General features: G+C 42.4%; 2 protein-coding genes across 13 annotated transcripts in view; one reads left to right on the top strand and one right to left on the bottom strand.

Annotated features, from left to right (window-relative positions):
- Window positions 1–295: 295 nt before the first annotated feature.
- The window catches only part of LOC114871975 (regulating synaptic membrane exocytosis protein 2), a 63,294-nt gene continuing 43,792 nt past the window's right edge, over window positions 296–19,797 (bottom strand). For 8 of the 12 annotated variants that reach the window (XR_003788672.2, XR_003788675.2, XR_003788678.2 and 5 more), the window contains 11 exons: window positions 19,168–19,318; window positions 18,743–18,909; window positions 18,436–18,611; window positions 17,814–18,051; window positions 13,733–16,809; window positions 13,432–13,611; window positions 9,537–9,747; window positions 7,143–7,357; window positions 6,907–7,046; window positions 6,008–6,836; window positions 296–4,659 (listed from right to left, as the gene is read on the bottom strand). Coding sequence is in view for 1 of the 12 variants with exons in the window: in XM_029178637.2 (XP_029034470.1) it covers window positions 4,657–4,659; window positions 6,702–6,836; window positions 6,907–7,046; window positions 7,143–7,357; window positions 9,537–9,747; window positions 13,432–13,611; window positions 13,733–16,809; window positions 17,814–18,051; window positions 18,436–18,611; window positions 18,743–18,909; window positions 19,168–19,318 (4,693 nt within the window). In the remaining 11 variants the exon portion in view is untranslated. Of the gene's footprint in view, window positions 4,660–6,007; window positions 6,837–6,906; window positions 7,047–7,142; window positions 7,358–9,536; window positions 9,748–12,308; window positions 12,490–13,431; window positions 13,612–13,732; window positions 16,810–17,813; window positions 18,052–18,435; window positions 18,612–18,742; window positions 18,910–19,167; window positions 19,319–19,797 lie in introns of all 12 variants that reach the window. The other 4 variants (XR_003788679.2, XR_003788674.2, XR_003788676.2 and 1 more) reach the window with 4 other exon arrangements.
- LOC114871982 overlaps window positions 1,119–19,797 on the top strand; it is a 70,174-nt gene continuing 51,495 nt past the window's right edge. The window contains exon 1 of the mRNA XM_029178655.2: window positions 1,119–1,180. Coding sequence (XP_029034488.2) covers window positions 1,129–1,180 — 52 coding nt within the window. The 5' untranslated portion in view covers window positions 1,119–1,128. The remainder of the gene's footprint in view (window positions 1,181–19,797) is intronic.

Raw genomic sequence — 19,797 nt, 5'->3', positions numbered from 1 at the left:
TGCTGTCAGCTTTGAATAAGGTAGCTTTATTTTGTTAAAAATATTACTGACATTATCAATTAACAGCGGAGTAACGAGTAATCGGAAAACGATGAGATACTTTCTTTTACACATCGTGATCGTTGAATTTCCGGCGGTGTTGTCTCTCGTAATTTACAAAAAAAACCATTCTCATTTTTTTGCGTTAAAATATACATGTCTATATGCACGTGTATCTTTTATGTGTGTAGAGATGTGTATATAAGTGTGTGCCTGTGTGAATCGTGAAAGGTGGCTGCGATTGAAATGCGACGAGATCATTGAATCACTTTATTGTCACACGCCATGTCTGGCATCGGGGGTATCTTTTATCAGATATATTATACTGGATACAGTCACTAACGCTTTATATTAATCGTTCCGCATAGATCCCGCCATGAACTCCTCGAATCATTAGCAGTGTTTCTCTTAGAACTTTTTACCGACTGGCTCGTTCCAGTGGATATATACAGAACTACTTTTAAAAACGGTTTCACGCCAAGGATCTGCAGTTGGTCGAGCTGCATCGATCCTAGACATATTCCCAGGAGAGAAAAAAAATTAAGAAAATCGTCGGAGGAGTTCTCGGTCGAGTTCTGTTTTCTTTTTTTTTTTTCACGGAACGTCGTCTAATCGTACTGTTTAAATTCTTTTCGCCATTGTATTTCTTCATTTGTTCTTCATTTTGTTAACGAAAAAGACGCAATTTTTTCTTGTGTCAACCCATACTCTCTCCTTGCTCTCTCGCCCGCATTCCTATCTCTTCCATATTTCCAAAATAAATCCGGACGTTTGTCGCGTGGCATAAATTAGAAACCGAGCGGTTTTCACGTGCTTAGAAGGGTCAGTGTCCGTGTGATCTTACAATCGATATTCGCGCCGATATCCACTAGCCCAATCCGCGGGAATCGCGTGAACCAATTACATCGCGGTCACGTGACCGAGGGCTTGTCCAATTGGAAAAGACTACGAGAGATTCCTGAGTTTCGTCGGAACGTTAGTACGTTCGGTTTCATTTTGTGCGCGGTTCGTCGTAATTTTGTGAAAAAAAGAAGAAACAAAGCGTGACGAATTCAAGACAGGTGATCGATCGTTGCTGTTCGACGCAAGATGACAGGAACACTTAACGCTACACGCTTGGATCGCGTCTACAAGGTTTCAAGTAAGTAATGAATTTCATTGTAAAGAAATCGTTGACAGTTCCCTCCATTTATCGTCTCTTTTACTCTTTCTCTCTCTCTCTCTCTCTTACTCGCTAACTTTCACAGTTTTCGCACTCGTTCTATCTCGCACACCCTATATCGTAATCGTAAACCTAAATTGGCTCTCTAAATTTGACAAAAGTGGTACCCCTTGGCTCTCGAAGTATTTCATTTTTGTTTGTTTACATCCCATGCAGATTTGTATTATTAGTTACTTTTGTTCTATGTTCTTTTCACTCTCGGTTTTATTTTATGTTAGTTTATTCCCCGTCCCCCCCTCCCCCTCTTACTCCTCCCTCCACCCGTGTGTTTATACGACTCGATATATATATTTGTTCGAAAGTTTCTTGTTTCCCTCCAACCGTTTCTTCGTCTTCGTTTAAGTTAATTAATAAGTATATAGGTACAAAGTCCGATATTAATTTGTTGGTTTTCGTAGTTAATACTATTCGTATGTATATGTATATATATATATACGTGATTCACGATGCGTGTTCGATCCTAAGATTGAGCATGCCTATGTACAAATGGGCATGGCAAGAGTATGAAAATTAAACGAGTATCGCCTTGGTTCTCTTCGCCTAATTATTTTTACCAATATTTTTTTTTACATAAATTACATGTTCAGAAACTTGTCTAAGGTAATTTCAATTCGTAAAGGAATGCGATCGTTCGTTTAACACGTTCGCTGCGGACTGAGAGCCATGGACATTCTCTGAGTAAATAAAATAAGTAAAAATAATATTAATTTTAATATTAATAATTAATCAGATTGAATTGCGAAGAAAATCAAGGCAGAAATCAAGTTAAATTTACTGAAGAAACTGAAGAAAATTTAGTCTCGTTTGCATTTTGTTTGCCGGTTTTTTGATTTTCTAAGAGATTCCTAAATAGGAATTCCTTTTCCAAATTACATCCCCACTAAAAATATAAAAAAACAAACTCCTTTCTCTATTTTGTCTCCTCTTTTTTCTTTTCATTCGAAATTTCATAGAACCGGTTACTAATTTCGAAAGTCCTACATTTTGCATAGGATATGCGGTATTTTATACAGTAAGCGTTAGAAATGGCAACGATAAGACCTTCGCGAAACTTTACAGAATTTAATAATAATTGCCGTTAGAATTTCAACGAGCACTAAACTGGAAAAATGATTGAATATTTCAAAATTGAAAATTTATATTTTACATAATACTTTGTAATATGAACGAAGGACTGATTGAAATAATAATTTCAAAAATGTGAAGAAATTTCACGAAGCATCCTACAGCCGCGTGTAACCGGAGTACATATCATAAACTGAAGGTATTACATAATTCGTAGTCTCTTCGTATATTTCTTTTGCTCGAGTTTATCGAGAGCATTATCCACTAGTACAGAGTTTATAGTTTTCGTGTGGTTAATTACGTAGTCATTGTCCCAAGTGTCCACTAATAGAAGAACATGTACTTGCAAAATGTTTGCTCAGAAATCGCGCCTTAGACAATAGTAATTCTTCGTTTGCTCGCTCGTAGGTTTGCGTTGCATTGTCGGGTCTCTATATCTTCGCTTTGTATTTGTCCACGAGTTATAAAAAAAAGAGCAAAGCTTTGTCTATTATCCCTTTCTGCACGGTTTCTCCACGAATTCAAACACTTTCTAAAGACGGCGATATATCTTTTCATCGCCTACATCCCCTTAATCGTTCGAAATTTCCTTGCGTTTATATTTCTATTCGAGATTTTTTTTTAAGAAAAATCACGATAAAGTGACAAAATGAGCAGATAAACAAAAGAAAGGAAGGAACTTTGTATTTCGTTAACGTGGATCAATATCCAAGGAGTACCTTAGAAAGAGCAGCAAACGAGGAACAAACATAATCTTCACCACGAAAAGGTGAAACAGAGCGTGTTCGATTTAGCGATCCGTCGTTATCGAATCCGTGAAATTGTTCATGTTGTCACGATGAGGTTGAGATTCGATTCATTTACTGTATGTACATATTGCAAGCACAGTCAGCGAAAAAGAAACAAAGAAATTAGTCACGTTCGTCGATCAGGTATTGTTTAATGCTAGACAATCCTACGTACACGTGCATGCTCATCGAATTGTGTTCACAAGTGACCCGGACAAATGCACAGACAAAGATCGAACACATAACATGAGAATTAAGAGAGATATATAAAATCGATTGTGAGGTACGCTGCTTTTCTCGCCTCACGAGAACAAGCGTCGTCGTTTCGCTTTGTTATACTTTTTTTTTTGTTCTTTTCTTTTTTTTTTTGTTCCTTTTTATTATTATTCTCGTATATATTCATCAGCAGCGTTCGCGGCAGGATTTCTTTATCCGCGGAACGCCGCTTAGTACGCGATTTATTGTGGGCGGTTCGTTCTCAGTAAATATTCACGTTAAAAAAACGAGCTTCCTTTAAAGTATCGAGTGCAAGTCGACAAAGAGAATAAAAGTCCTAAATGGTACAACATGGCTTTTGTGTCCCCCGTACGCGTAAACACCTGAATCTGTGAGGTTCTCGACAATCAAATAAAACTAACAGAATCACAATATTATGACAGTCGATATAGTTTTTTTTAACATTCGCGTCTTTTTTTTTTTTTCTTTTAATCTTTCTTCCCTTTCTCGCACACCCATACACACGCGCACATATAAGCACACTCTTCCATGCAAAATAGTTGAAGATGGCTACTTTTTTTATAACGTTCAACAACAATTCGCTAATTCACGATATCCCCGTCTCCTTGCCAAATTGCCACGCGACTTCGATCCTGAACGATCGAACGGATAGCTCGTTTCGTCGATCGTGGTTAATAAAAATCGATTGGAGACCGGAAGCGGATGGCAACCAGGCAACGAAAACGCGACGGTCAAGGCAATTGTTCGTCATTTAAACAGCTGCGCGCATACGTATCGCGAATTTCATATATATATATGTATATATCATTGTTATAGTATTTACAATAAATAATAATAATATATATATCGCTCTGACGATGATATTTTCTTGGCTAAAAACTTTGACAACGAGTTCGTAGTTTGTTCTTTGTTCCTGTATTGTTTGCTTTGTTTGGTGCGACCGTATTTTTGGAAATCTTCATTGTAAATCGTCACTGGGCGATTAACACTTTGGAGCCTCCTAAATTATGTACAAACGTTTTGCAAATGTCTGTCGCGAATTACGCGTAGCCTATATTATATATATATATATATGTATATTTATTTAAATTGCGTGTTTCATTTTTTAAGTCGTTCGCGTGACGATGTATTCACAATGTTCGATGTCACGTATGAACAATTTACATCACTTCACTGTTCTTCTCCTTCTCTGCTTTCACTTCGGTATAATTGAACATCGAGTCACAACCGTACGGCACTTCCTTTCTCACCGAACACCACGTTGCAATTCCTATCCAACTCGTATAGAGTACCTCCGCATCGATTTCACTGTAAGTAAGATTCAGAAAAGAAAATAAGATCAGTCGAAAGCTTACCTTACTTCTGAGGATAATATACATAGAAGCGTTATAAATAAGAGGAACAATAAGAAGTAGATCAATCTGGAAATGATCACGGTTCGTTATGTACACAGTCGAAACAAGAATTCAAATAGGAATTCAGGTGAATTTTCAGGGTACATGGTTCGTTGGTGTAGGATCCTTGTTTCATTTTATAATAATTAGAAAAAAAGTTATGCAAGTGACACACGATTTTGATATTCTTTCAATACGACGTAAGAGTCCAAAAGAATATTTGATACGGAATTTATAATTTCAATTTGAAGACTAGCGTTGATAAAAACAAAATGTATATCAAATGTATCCCTTGCATAACATTTCTTGTTAGAAGAAACATTAAAGAGAATTGAACAGAGGACTCCGAATACGGCAGAGACTTACCTTCGTTCATTTTTTCTTAAACGAAAAATAAAATAAGAGAAAGATCAGTGTACATCATTAAAGTTCTGCATAAATGGTTGGAATGAAATCGTTGAAAAAGGTAGCGAAAGGGTGCAATGCTGTGCAAGAGTCTAAGATTAACAAGGTTACACTTAACCAAGCCGTATCAGAGTGTCTACGGAAACTTGTGTCCAGAGATAATGAAAAACATCAAAATAACGAGGTGATATTGTCAGGAGAAAAGACAGAGAACCATTATATTAAATTCAAACGAAACAATGGACTTAAAGGTTACAGTACAGTTAACCCTTCCTTTCTGCCAAATTTATATTTACAATGTATAATTTATTCTATGAACTTCGTAATAAAGTTTATTCTTTAAATCGAAAGGGTTAACTCTGGAAAGGCGAAGATGTTATTACATAAAGTCTGAATTATTAAAATGAAGAAACTTATAAAAATTAAGAACAGTTAAGAATAAGGGTGATAAACACATAGAATCGCGACGACGAAGCCTCGATTTGCAATAAATCGTCGCTTCGTAGCCAAAGAGGTAGAGTTTGCCACCAAGAAAGAAATCTCAAGGGAAGCGCACGACCGATTGGTTCCAAGTTTTGTACAAATACTATAATAAATGTCCCGAAGATCGTGCATTTCCCTCGTTAAAAGGCAAGAGGATAATTTTAATGTAAAAGACATTAGGGGAATTTGTAACAACACACGTTCGTAGATTTCACGCGGATACCTCCAAAAAATTGGCATAAATTTATATTTTCTAAGTCTAATTTTAGCACAATACCTTGCTAAGTGGAGGAAATTGAATGATAGAGGAAGGTATCCGTGCGAAATCGTTCGAATCAATTATTTAGGAACGATGCGTTGATCTCAGTGCGTACCTAAAACTATCTGGCGGTCCGGGTACATGGCTGCTATCTCTACAGATCTAGTCTACGTACAGACTAGCGGTTCGTCTGATATGCCGTACATGATATGTGATACGTGGTGTTTCTAGAAAACACATCTCCTCTCGTACGACCTTTCACACTTATCCCATTCTCGCGGTCATCTTGCAAATAAAGCACACTTATCTCGTTCGGTCGATCGACACGAACGCGCAAATGTATCCACGCAAACTCTCCTCTACGATCGAGTCAACTGGACATTACCGTATTCAGAGCCGATCAAATCGTTTCGTGATTCGATTTTTCCCGAACTTTCAACAGCGTTATCATTTGGGGATAATGGAACGGATATGAACCACGATAAACTAACGATCAAACTTACGATTACGTTGTCTTAAAGATTCTAAAAGTGTCTTTTCTTGTTGTATCTTGAACGTTCGCGAACAACTACAGCGAGACTCTGGTCGGAGAAAACTATATAGATATTGTTAAACGCGATCAAATATATATATTTATATGTACTTTTGTTATTTTCTTTTTCATTGGGAATTAGAGTTAAAAAGAACTTTGCACTACGTCTTGTTAAGTGTAAAGAGGATACTGGAAGGATTGTTGCTTAGATTTTAAAGGATTCTAAGGACGTGGCCGAGGATCGACGGGACAAAGCTAAGGATGGAGGTCCACTGACCAGGGATATGTTGCCGAACAGCTTGTACCACCCGAACACCATCTCATTGAGGTTCAGTTCGTCCAACACGATCTGCGCGATGCCCATGAACACTTTTTTCCCCTCTAATCGGCCGTAATCACCCCATACCGTCACCTGCAATTATAACGTACAACGATTAGTATAAATTATTCCAAGAATATTAAAAAATTCGATGGGTACATACCTGCAGTATACAACCCCGACAATTCTCTCTGAAGGATAACGATTGTTGGTAAAACGGGTCCAACGTTTTCCTAGCCGCGTCCGTTTTCGCCTTTGCGATACATTTCTTCCCGTTCACCAGATAAACTTTCACGTAGGAAGCTGAAGAAAAATTCCATAAAATGTAGAGGTTAATGTATCGTAGAGAATGTTATCAGATATCGATATCACCCTAAAGGTATGTGTCCTTCAACGAACCTGGAATCGCTTTACTGCCCTGTTTTGGCTTAAGGTCTTTGGCACGTATGACCTCCACTTCAAGGTAGCCCTTCTTCTGGGTCAACGACAACTGAATCCCACCCAAACAACGAGCACCCAATGCTTGTCTTCCCACCACTTGTCCAGGGCCCAGATCTTCGATGAAGTCTCTCAACTGGCCAGTTTCGCCTGTCATTCGCAGACTGGGAGACCAACTGCAGTTTCCAAAATCAAACGTTTAATATACAAAGAAAGATTCATGGTATTTCGGGCGGAGGAGAAGGCAGGGTAGGTGAAACAAAATTGAAAGAAAAGAAAAAATAAATTAGGGCTAATTTGAAGCTCAAACCGATAAAGTACTCGTTAGTATTTTCTTCGATTCGTCACTTTCGCCGTTACAGTGGTACTGTAACGGAATTCGAATAAATAACGGGACGGGTTAAATAAATAATTTGACAAGAGATCGTTCCGCAGGAGCGAGGGACGATTCTCGCAAGCCTTCGACGGAAGTGCGGAAGGAGAGAGCACACTTCATTCGATTTTAGACAAGAAGAACTCACGCTGCTAGTGTAGTGTCAGTGTAGCGAATAAATATATAATATATATATAGTGTAGGGAGAAAGTTGTTTAATAATAAAGTTGGAAACGTAGCAGGCTGTTGGTGCATGCTGACCATTCTATGCTCAAGTACCATATCAAATACTTTCAACAATAATCACTTTAACTTCTTCGATTAATCCTCACGTTCGCCGTTGCTTTTATTTGAAAATTAATTAACATCTTGATTATTGTTGAACCAACCAACAACACTATAGCTACTCATGCTTTATTCGTTAGTAATCGAGAATACGATAGAAAATCATCGTTTTGTAACTTACGTCGATTACCTTCTGCGGCATACCTTCGTCAGTGTGTTAGGTAACGCTGTTTAAAGTCTGTCCCTATTTATCAGCCCTCGAAAGATAGCTAAATTATGTAGGATGAAAGAGTTTAGAGTAGGATAACAAGGTTATTCGACGTTTAACTTATCGATCCTCGACTCCTTTTGAAACCTTGATCATTTTTTTCATGAAAGAAATTTACATTTAAAGACACAGGACCTTTGGACCATTAAGAATTTCTATAATTGTTGAGTCGAGTCGACGAAACTCCTTCTAATACGTCTCAAACTCTTCGCGTTATTTTTTTTTTTAATTAAGTTTCTAATAATTTAATAATAAGAATTTTCACGGTATTAAATTGACGATAATTAATAAATAATTAAAATTTGTTTGTTTTACAAAGTTACGTCGACTCAAGGTACATCAAACATAAAATTGTCTACAGTATTATATACACTGTTTGGTATTGGTATATCTCCAGACATAAGGGTAGATCTATAAACAAATGGTTGTACAAAGAGAATAAGGTACACGTAATCACACGTTTAAAAGACACCTGGATTACCCAATATAAAATGAATGCTCCTCGTCACCGTGGATAAGGACGATTCGGAATGACAGAGACATATACATATATATATACATAAAGTGTGTGTGCGTGGTAGACATACAAGGGTGTTTCGACGTAATGGACGCATGATCATTTAGCCAAGCAACAAGCCAAGACGACGATAACACCGACAACATCATATCACATTGAAATACAAAACACATGGTTAAAAAAGAGAACAAGTACGAAACAGAGAAAAATCAAATGACTTTGATACGAAACATTTATCGAACGTGTGCTTGCACTTGTGACAAATATATCTTGTTGCTCCTTCCTCGTTTGCAATTAATCGGACACGGATCGAAGAATTCTTCTTCATGAAATGAATGGAAACATAAAAACAAAAAAAGAACAGAAAGAAAGAAAGAAAGAAAATGTACGGTAATGAATATTTCTGATATAAAACAAAGAGGAAATGACGTAATGTAAACGGAAAATAAAAGGGAGGAATTAAAGCATGAATGAGCAAAACAATGTACATCAATGCTGGGCATACACATCAGCTCAATCACACGTTGAAAGACAAAACGATCCACGTTTCACGTTCGCGGCTTTCCTGTGCGTAAAACAATACAAAATTTGTCCCAAATGATACAGTGGAGGAGAAAGAGAAAGATAGAAACAGAGATAGATACAGAAAGAGTGTGGAAACGAAGTGATTAGCAGGGTTAATCCAATTGATCCGATCAAATTTTCAGAATTTCTGAAACCATATCATTTGAGTAACCCTGCTGTACAGATAGAGAATAGCTTTTAAGATACATAGAACGCGATAGAAAGAAGAGAGAGAAGAGAGAAGAGAGAGAGAGAGAGAGAGAGAGAGAGAAGGAAGAGTTGAAAGAGACAGCAAAGGAGTCTCGGCAGTTCCGGTTGCAGAATCGGTCGGTGGAGGCCACTACTTACGAGCTTCCTTCGGAACTAGAGATCGAGTTGAGACTTCCGGCTGTGTCACTGGCCACCGATCCCGACTGTTTTCCGGATTCAAAGCGTTGATAGGGTACAATCTCCTCGGAACGTTGTATGCTGCTCGGCGTGCTGTTGCGTTTCCGGCTCGATAAACCGACACGTGCCTCCGAGCTACCACTCCCGACGAAGATCCCGCCGATACCGCACTCTGCGTTTTAAACCAAACAAGAAACAACCAGCTAAAGCTTTATAGAGTCTTTCATTTAGATTTCCCGCGCCGCGTTCTGCCGCAGCCCTTTCCTCTTTATATCCCAGCTTCCAGAGGTGGTTGCCGTAACGCTATCCTCTTTCGATTAGTCGCGATTTATCGGGGCTCTTTCTCTCCCTCTCTCTTCGATTTCAAACTATCCACGCTCTCTTTCATTCTCACACACCCTCGATGTCCCGATGAGAAACAGAAACAGGGACCACGTGTGCAGACGAACGAAACTTTCGATTCGATGGATGATCGTTGGATGAGAGTTCGGGCAAAAGTAAGAAAGTATAGCTAGAATTTGATAAGAATCGTGAGAAAATTTCGATCATTTGTACGGCGATCAGGGTGAATTTTAGGTATCGAGACTCGATGATAGTTTCATTAATTAAGAGGGCACGAACTTGCCTCTACAGGCAGCTCAGGTGTCGGCATTGTTAACGGACTCGCGACTACTATTGAGGGCTATCGTTAAGTTGGGGAATTATAGGACATGTAGGGAGGGGAAAAATCCAGCGTCGTCGCAGGATGTTTCTCCGCTTAGATCCTTTGGTTACGTTGGCGACCACGAAAGGATTATCGTTCCTCCTAAGAGGAAGCCTGGAAAAGATTTCGCTGTATGTCACCCTAAATCCTTGGTCGTCTAAAAGAAAGGGTGCGATAGGAGAAAATTAACAATCGAAGGAAACTCGATCGTTTCCCGTGAGCTTTCTGAACGAACGTGTCCGGTTGTGTTGCACCTGTAATCAGAGAAGCGGGCAGAAAGGCTGAAAAAGCTGAATCCCAAATGGATCGTTAACATAACGTCACATCTATGATTCTGTTATCGTAAATTCGCTGCAGCTAAGTGGTTATCGCATGTTTGATTAGTGTCACGTTGTGTATGTACCGTGTTGTTTGTGTACACAGAAGTGTAACTAGAAAATAAATTCGATCGTTTCATACATTTACGAATGAAGCGAGTCTGGTACAATTTCTGGACACGTAACTTACGTAATAATCTATGTAAGTTTCCGGGAGGATACGTATGTTCCTGTCCGTATGGAAAATGTACGAGACTGTGCGCTACATCGAATCAGCCTGATTGCTTTTGTAACTGTACCTAGAACGAACATATCGATATGTATGTATATACATACACTACCATCCATAAGCATCTGGATACTTCAGTTTATGAACAATTTTAATAAAATCTTGTCCAAATACTTATACACGATAGTGTATACGAAGATGCGCATAAGAACACTGGCAACGCTCGAAGACATCAATAAACGAAAAGCCGTAAATGGGCGGAGATAATCTCGCCCAAAGCACGTATCAACAGCGGCTTCTAAGAAAATAATAAGTGATAATAACGAGTCACAGGTGGTCAACTTACCTACCGTTTATGGAGTCTCAACAAGTTGACCACGTGTTTTCATCTAAAAGTTGAAAAGCTGTACAAAACAGACAGACACCGCGACGTATCGGCAGCATCAACCCAGAAACCGATATGTAAATATACTATTCTACGATCGGGAATAAAACAGGCCGCGAACGTACTCGAGCAGCAAATACGTAAAATTCTTGAGCCCGGTAGATGCAACTTTCCATTCTGATCACTTTCGAACGCTATAGCCATCTTACTCTTTCTGCTTTGTAAAATCATCTACGTGAAAAAGAAAATTGATAAAAGATATTCTCGTTCGGTTCAGCTCAGGAAACTCGTGCAAACGTTCCTCTAAGAGTTACGTATCGCTACTTATGTACGTAGAAACAGTCTCTAATCTAGCATAACAGGGTTCAGCAGAGATCAATTCGCGACTATTTGAATCGTGCACCTTAAAAACACTTCCTTTGATTAATGAAAATTTTAATTGAAAGAATTCACTCTTAAATTTCACCTTTCGAAAGCATCGAAGGAAGTGTTTTCCATTGATAGTCGTGATCGTCTCTCGTATTCCCCTCTCTAAAGCGGCAACTGCTTTCTAAAGAGTAATAATGTGCTGCGTGTTTCATTGTTCTGGTTTGTTAACGTCAACTGTCGCAGACCGATCGCGTTAACTGTCGTTCTTCTTGCCGTGTCTCTCCGCAACTTGTACTCACATATGTCGCCGAAGGCTCGAATCACTGCGTGAAAATTCGCTCGACATCCTCTGTCGATCGAACAAAGGCTGGTAATTATCGTTATCGGAAAGGTCGCTGAGTGAAAGCCTACCATCGAAGAACTTTCTTCTCAAACAATCTGAACGCGTGTGTCGTTTGAACCAAGAGGTGAAGAACAATGCTTAACACTGTCCAACAATCAATTTCTATCCGCGCGTTGATTATCAATTAATCGTTCTCAATTTGAAAAATAAAATTTGCTTAAATTTCCGTAAAATTAATTGAAATTTTGTTGGACAGTGATAATCTTGATAACGCCACGTCGATCGCTCCCACGTGACGAACAGAATAAATTGAAGGGATATGAAAAACTGAAAAGGGGATGGACAGAAGAATAAATTGGGTGTTATTATTTTGCAGGGTGTTCGGACCTGTCCCCGTCGCCGCTACCCTCGCCGTCGCTGCTTGCGGAACTCGGTTGTCGTCCGCTCCTTCCGCTGGCCGTGTCCTCGGGCAACACCTCCTCGCTCCTATGAACTGTAAACGAGGACTTGCCCTTCTTCCCGAATCCTAGCCTCCGTTTTCGTCCTTCGTCGCCCACGCATGTACCACCAACAGACGCACGTGGTATGTTATGGTTTTTTGCGTGACGTGACATAGTATTTTTGTTGTTGTAGCGGTAGAAGTATTGTTGTAGTTGTTGGTGTTGGTAGTAGTTGATTGTTGATCGTAGCGTTGCATATATGTAGTGTTACAGAGGCATATTTCAATGTGTATATTGTATTTGTACGAGTGTTCAGTTACGAGGTTTTGCGTATAAATAGTAGAGCGATCGTTCCACCGATCGATCGGGATGATCCGCGTCGAGTGTTGTCCCGTGACACGATCGCGCGAGCGACGATTGCCCGCCAAGATGAGATATCGTGCAGGTGGGTGCAGATCGATGACGTGAATGGTCCCCAGGCCAGTCGAGAGATAGTTGGTCGGTAGAAGTAAAGTGTGAATGTGTTCATGTCGAAGAGAGGCGGATAGAGATGAGGAGGGATGGTGGAGAAAACAAGAATACGATTAGAATGTACATACTGTCCCGTTTAATGGGATTTTTGTTTTTCTTTTACTCTACGATGTACTCTTGATATTTCAGCCGTCTTTTTATTATTTAAGTAGTATAAATCTACTTTACATCATTATAACAAGAAATATTGGAACGCTAATTAGTAAGAACTGTTCCAACAGATTATTTTTCTCGTTGATCGCTTCGCTCCAGCAACAACGAGAGCACATCGTAGATCTACTCGCTAATGATGCTAAGCTAGTGCTACGCTAGGACTCGATGAACTATTGATATATTACAAAGAGACTGACTAGGTTAAGATGCCAGATAGAAAGAAGAGATAGAGAAGACAGTATAGTAATCGCGTTAGAATATGAGACACGGGATTGAATCGCATTTTATCGTGATCGTTTTCGAATCATTGAATTTTCCGAATAATGTACCGTACGAAACGATTAATCGTGAAATTCGAAGAAACGACTAGTGTGACGATGTGTTACCTGTGGCGGACAGTTGACTGGTGCTGTTACTCTTCTTCCCAAGACCTGACTGATACTGCACCGCGCTTCCGCCACCGCTACTGCTTCCGCTTCCGCTTTTACTCCCGGGAGAACTCTTGCGACCCCTCCTCGAGGAGTCTTCGACGTTCAGACCGATCGCCGTATCGCTCAAACTACCGTCTGGAGAACAAGGTACGCGTGAACGCGAAACCGCGCAAACGAATAAATAATAAATTAACCCTGATCTAATTGTAAGGTTATCGAAATATCCGGGTCTCGTCGATTTCGATCAGAGACTTACCAACTTTCTCGTCCTGCGGGGCGTCGGTGTTGCTAAGACTCCTGGTGAACTGGCCCCTTTTGGCGTGATCGTCGCGCTCGTTATCAGCCGTCTGACTCCTGGACGTCTTTTCGTAGGAGCTCGATTGTCCGCTGTACTCGCTGCTTTCAGGCATGGAGGAGGATCGGCGATCCCGTTGGTCGTCGTCGCCGCGTTGTTGGTCGCCGGTGTCGTGGGCGGATTTTTTCCGCGAACGGCGTCGGATGGACGACGTCGGGGATGTGGTCGATAGGGCCCCGGTCGATTCGTCGGCGTTGCCGCGGGTCGACGTTTTCGTGTTTCGTGAGGTATCGTGGTGATCGACGGCCCGTGGGTGGTAGTTTTTAGCAGTGTCGGAGGTAGCGGTTTGGGAATCAAAGAGACTTGAATTAGCGTTACCGGGGTGGGGTGCTCGGTTACGGGGCCTACGCGGATCGCACGGGCCAAATCCGCAGTTCTCGCTGCACTGGCTCTCGCTCTCCATCGAGTACTCGTAGTACTCGAGGGTATCGCTGATCGCTACGTTCCTCTTACTACCCTGCTGCTGTTGACGCTGTTGGGCTTGCTGTTGATCACGTTGCTGTTGCTGCCTCTTCTCGAGCAACTCGAGGTCCCTAGCCTCCGGGCAACTGCTGTTTCGTCTACGGTACCTAGTGTGCCTCGAGTCTATCGACGGCCTTCTCTCCTCGGCTTTACGCGTCATCGAACCGGACCTACCTAACTCCGAGGACATAGCTAACTCCCGACACTCGGGACAACTACTCTTACGCCTAGACCGATACTGCAACGACGAACGTAACGATCCCGACCTAGTCAATTCGCAAGTATCCGGATAGTCGCGATCTCGAGCGTCCTCGTACTCGCATCTCGAATCTATGCAACAAACGTCCCGTTCCTGTTCCGCGTCGTAGTACCCTGCCGGTCTAGTACCCTCGCTAACCATGACCGTATCGTTCTTTTGACGGAAACAGTCCGCGCACACGACCGTCTCCATCGAGCCGAACTCCTCGTCCGAGTCCAGAATGAAGTTCGTGCTTCTCTCTTCGTCTTTCCGCCGAGGCGTATCGTAGTATCGGATCTCTCTGGCTTCGGGACAGCTGCTGTTTCTTCGGCGTCGATACAACCGTCTAGCTCTCTCCGCTCTCTCCGCCGAGCTTAATTCCTCGTCGGAACGCAAAACCGGCGACGATTCGGCTCGTTGCAGCATCATACGTTTGCTCTCCGAGAAGCTCGGAACTGTCAGGCTGTCTTTCATCGACGACAAGTCCCGATACGGTTGCAGATTTTCGTACACACCGATGCTCGTTTCTCTGCTACCTCTTCGGCTTCGTCTGCGTCTTCTTCGTGGCATCGTATTGTCCTGATACGAGTCCCTGCACACTGGACCGCTGTGCGTTTGATAATCGTACTCATCGGCGGAACGATAATCCCGATACTCGTCGCCGATGTACTCGTCCTCTGGGTATCGCGATGTTCTCCTCTTCCGTCCGCTTCCTCGACTCGCCTCCTCTCTTCTGTCGTAATAATCATCTACTCCCTCGTCCTCGTAATCGTACAGTCTCTCGTCGTAATCCTCGATCTTTCCCCTGTCGATGAACCCTTCGTCGTACTCGACGTCCCAATCGTAACTATCGTATCCGTTTTCTAAATAAGACTCGTTGCTTTTCGTTCTTCTGCGAGACCGACTGCTCGGTCTCTGATTGTCGTAACGCTCCAAATCGGCGACCGTGCGAATCGGTGAACAAGTGACGTCCCTATCGCGAGGGTAACCGTCCGTCGAGGCGAGAGCTTCGTCGATGCTGCAGTAAATGTGATCGTTAGCCGAATCGCAAATGTCGCTGTCGAGATTCTTCGTACGTTTCTCGGACATGTCTCTGCCGAAGGAGGACGAGTCCATGTATTTTCGTTTCGTCGGATCCTCCCTGCCTAGGACGTTTCTCAGACCGATCTGATCGTCGCTGCTGAAAGACTGCTCACCGGTCAGGTTGTAGGAGCGATAACTCTTCCGAGCGAGGTTCGGATCGACGTTCTGTTTATCGAAACGCGGCATGTAAATCTCAGTCTCGCCGCAGCTGAACTCGGAATCGTAACCGTAGAACGGTTTGTGATCCTGTTTCAGCAGGTAATCGTAATTCTTCTCGCGATTCAGCAGACTCTTCGGTACCTTGTCGTCGCCGTTCGAATCGAAGTACGATTTGCTTTGATCACCCAGCGCGGGTATCTTGTCGCCGTAACCAGCGTCGTTGATAGACAAGTTTCTTTTCAATTTTCGTCTAGCGGTTCGTAGACTGTCGTCGCTGAATATGTTGCTAGAAATTGTATCGTACTCGAAACTCTTGGCGCGACGCGACAGCATACCGGCACCCAGACCGAAACTGTAACGATCGGCATAGGCATCGTGTAGCACGTCGTAATCGAAGCTTCTAGCCTTTGAGAATAGAAAAGACCTACGCGGTCGTATGCTAATGTCTAGGTTCCTAATGCCGAGATCGTCGGTTAGATCGTGCAAGCCTCTCGAGAATAGATGGAGTTGTCTAGGTTTCGCGGATCTCCCCGTGACACGTTCCTGCCAGCTACGAGACCGTCTACGCATACCGTTGTCCAGAAGGTACGGCGACGAGTATCTGTCGCGAAACTTCTCGATGAGACGATCGTTGAAGTCGACTTGTAGGCAATCCTCCACGTATATCTCTGGTATACGATTCTTGGAGCTACCGGTAAGCTCCTCTGGCTTGAGCATGTAACCCTCGGAGACGCTGTACTCGCTGGTCTCAGGGCTGTAATATCTCAGCATGTTCTCGTCGACGGTCTGCGACCTCGTGAACGGCGTACGCATCTTTCTGTACAACGAGCGCACCACTGCGGACTTGCTCCGTACGAGGGGATGCGGGGTGGGATTGTGCTTGCTTGGGTTGTTGCTCCTGGGCTTGGTGGGATTGTTGTTCGGACAGTGACATTCGCTGCAGGGTACCCTAAGTCTGTGCCTGCGCCTATTGCGCCTAGGGGGCAGGGGCATAGGGGATATGACACCGGGTATTAAAACGTTTTTAACTGTCGGTCTGCAAACAATGTTTTTCATATAGAGTTTTAGCGAATCTGCGATTCATATTCAACGATTCTTTTAGCCCATTCTTCATTATTTATTTCTTATCATTTATCTCTAACGTTTTCAATATCATTTACTTTTGCAATAATAATCAACAAGGACAAACTCTACTCGCGCGTTCGCGATCGATCGAACGCGTTTTCTTCTTCTCTCTTTTTCTTTTTCTTTCTGTTTTTCGTTGCACAAGCAACGGTTATTGAAAATTTCATCGGATTATTGTCGGATTGTCACTCGCCGAACAAATAAATGCAGGTTGTCTGTAGGACGTGCGACGATTGATTCTGAGTTTCGTGATCAACACTCAAAACATACATATGCAAAATAATTGTGACGTGTTTAAACGTAGGTACACCTAGCCGTTCGACCAACGCCACGCACCAATCCCTGCTTTATTAGAATGGGACAATATTAAATGGACATTGACACGGTGCATAGGAGGTGCAATCTAGCCAACTAAACGTATAGAATATGTTTTGAAAAAGACAAAGAGAAAGATATAGAACGGAAGGGATCCGGGATTCTATCAAGCAGGCGGGAGAAAAGATGAGACAGTGCAACTACGGGGTGTCATTTCATTCGGCAATGTCCATTTAATTCAGGGATTATCGTTGATGAGAAGGTAAGCCATCAAATGTTCCATTCTGTGCGCGATCTATACGATCCACGAACGAGTCAAACGATCAACTTGAAACACTATTTAATATGTGCAATCTATTATAAATGAAAAAAGAAAGAAAAGAAAACGGGACGTAAAAAAAAAAATGATAGAAAATAAAAACGTAACGCGAGTATCGCACGAGTTAAAAATGAAAATAAGAAAATGGTACAATGGATGGCTGTCTTCTCTAAAGGGAATACTTTCTTCTCTATGGAACTTGTATTGCTTTGTACACTGACTTTGAAATGCAAGGTCATCGACTCGAAATTATAGTACAATAGATATCGAACTATACTCACATTAGCCCTCTAGATCCACGTGGTCGTTCCGATTGCGTACTGAAGGCACTACTCGTCACGGAGGCTATACTCTCCATATCAGAGTCACCGAGATCCCCAAGTACGTCTTTGTCAGGACTTAAATGTCCCCTTCGCGGTCTGTGCATTCGATAAGCGTGACTGTGCGGCAAAGATAACGGATCGTGATCTATCGAGGGCAGATCCGAGTCCGACAGTCCGCTATAGTGTCTTTCCCAACCTGAAAAATGCAAATCATTCCCTTTGGGGATACGTATCCAGCTAACGTACTCCGAATTGTGAAATTTATACGTGAAACATCGTAAGCGTCGTAACGCTATCTCGAAAAACAACGAACGTATCTCGTATAAATATATATATATATATTTTAGCTAGTTTCCCGTTGCATCGAGCGTTCTCCCGGTCTATATTTTAATCACGTTCCATTACAGAGTTCTCCAACGTCTACTCGTTGGCGGAACACAAAATTCCCTGGGTAGTTTGAAAACAAGGTCAAATTAAGGCGCGCGTTTATACGAACTCCCGTCGTTATTTTCTCTGGTCCTCTATTGAAATTCCATCGCAACAAACGGCTAAGCGATCTTGTGAAGGAAATCAGGCTCACCTCCCATCCCCGTGTTCCTGCACGTCGTGTGCACCTGCCTGTTACGGTGTCTCATAAATCTCGCCCTTTCCTCGAGATCCATCGCAGCCCTTTCCTTCAATGCTGACGGGATCAAGGGTAACTGTCTCTTCTTAGGGCTACCCGTGGGTGTGGCAGTTGCCGACCTCGAGCCGAATCTATAACGCAAAAAAAGAAAAAAAAACGAGAAGGTCCACGTTTAAATCTGATTTGTACGAATCCGGGAAGTGATTCGAAGCGTCTATCGACAGGATTATTAGGTAATATTTCCCATGGACAATTGATATACCTGGGTGACACGTAGCCGTGCGAGTAGGGCATGGATCTGTGTTCCGGCGGAGACAGAGAGCGATGACCTGTGGGACTTTGAGACCTTCCTCGGTATCGAAGGCTCGGCGAGTCCATAGGCGCTGCACTGTGCGACCTGTGCCCCATCATTCCTCGATGTATATCCTCCTGGGTATCGCAGAAATTTAACAACGTCACTTTCCATCGCGAATAAACGAAACGAACGAGCCTCGATTACGCCGGCAAATACGATTGAATTTCCAACGTTTCCGGGAAACTTTAACGCGCCGACGATGATTTTCCAAGTTATATCGAGTATACGATCTACAGATTCTACGAATCGATTGTTCAATTCTCTGGAATAGCACGTGCACAAGGTGTTCCGTGAATATGATTGAAAAAAAAAAAGAGCGTGTGACGACTCACCTTGCGATAAGCCTGGTAACCAGAAATAGACGCTGGTTGGTCACGTATCATGAGGGCGGCTCGTTTACGCCCCTGCGGCGACATGTCCCTGCGACTTCGATGCTCCCCGTCCAGGCATAGCTCCCTTTCCGGCGGGGGGCTAGAATAGTGGCTGCTCCGGCATGCGTTCAGATTTTTCCCCAATTAGTGATCGTCGCGTAGCTCGTTTTGATCGGTTCATATTTTCGGGGTAGGGATATCGCGTAGTGCTGTGATCTTTCGCGCTAAGATTACAGAGTGCATGCGGCCAGGCTGGTTCTCATTTGGCGATGCTTCATCAAATATGCATTCTACGCTGCGTTGCACTCGTGTCGTTCGACCGACGTGTACGGTTACTTTGTACCAACTTGGATAAGCGACAAAACCAAGACACAAGGATGCGAGTTCTACTAACTTTGCCAGAAACAATTACGGAACTAGGTTTCTTTTCTATTCACCGGGATACGCGAAGGGATCCCGTGATATCGATGGTCAAAGTCTCCGGAACGGGTAAATCTCGTTCCCTTCAAATATTTGCATCCTACTTTTTCCGTGAAAAATTGAACAGAACGAGACGTTAATTGGAAGTAAACTCTTTCACTTTCCAAGTCT

Source organism: Osmia bicornis, chromosome 6, assembly GCF_907164935.1.
Source record: "Osmia bicornis bicornis chromosome 6, iOsmBic2.1, whole genome shotgun sequence".
NCBI classification, from domain to species: Eukaryota; Metazoa; Arthropoda; class Insecta; order Hymenoptera; family Megachilidae; genus Osmia; species Osmia bicornis.
The sequence above is the reverse complement of the archived record's forward strand: the minus strand, read 5'-3'. Positions and strand labels throughout refer to the sequence as shown.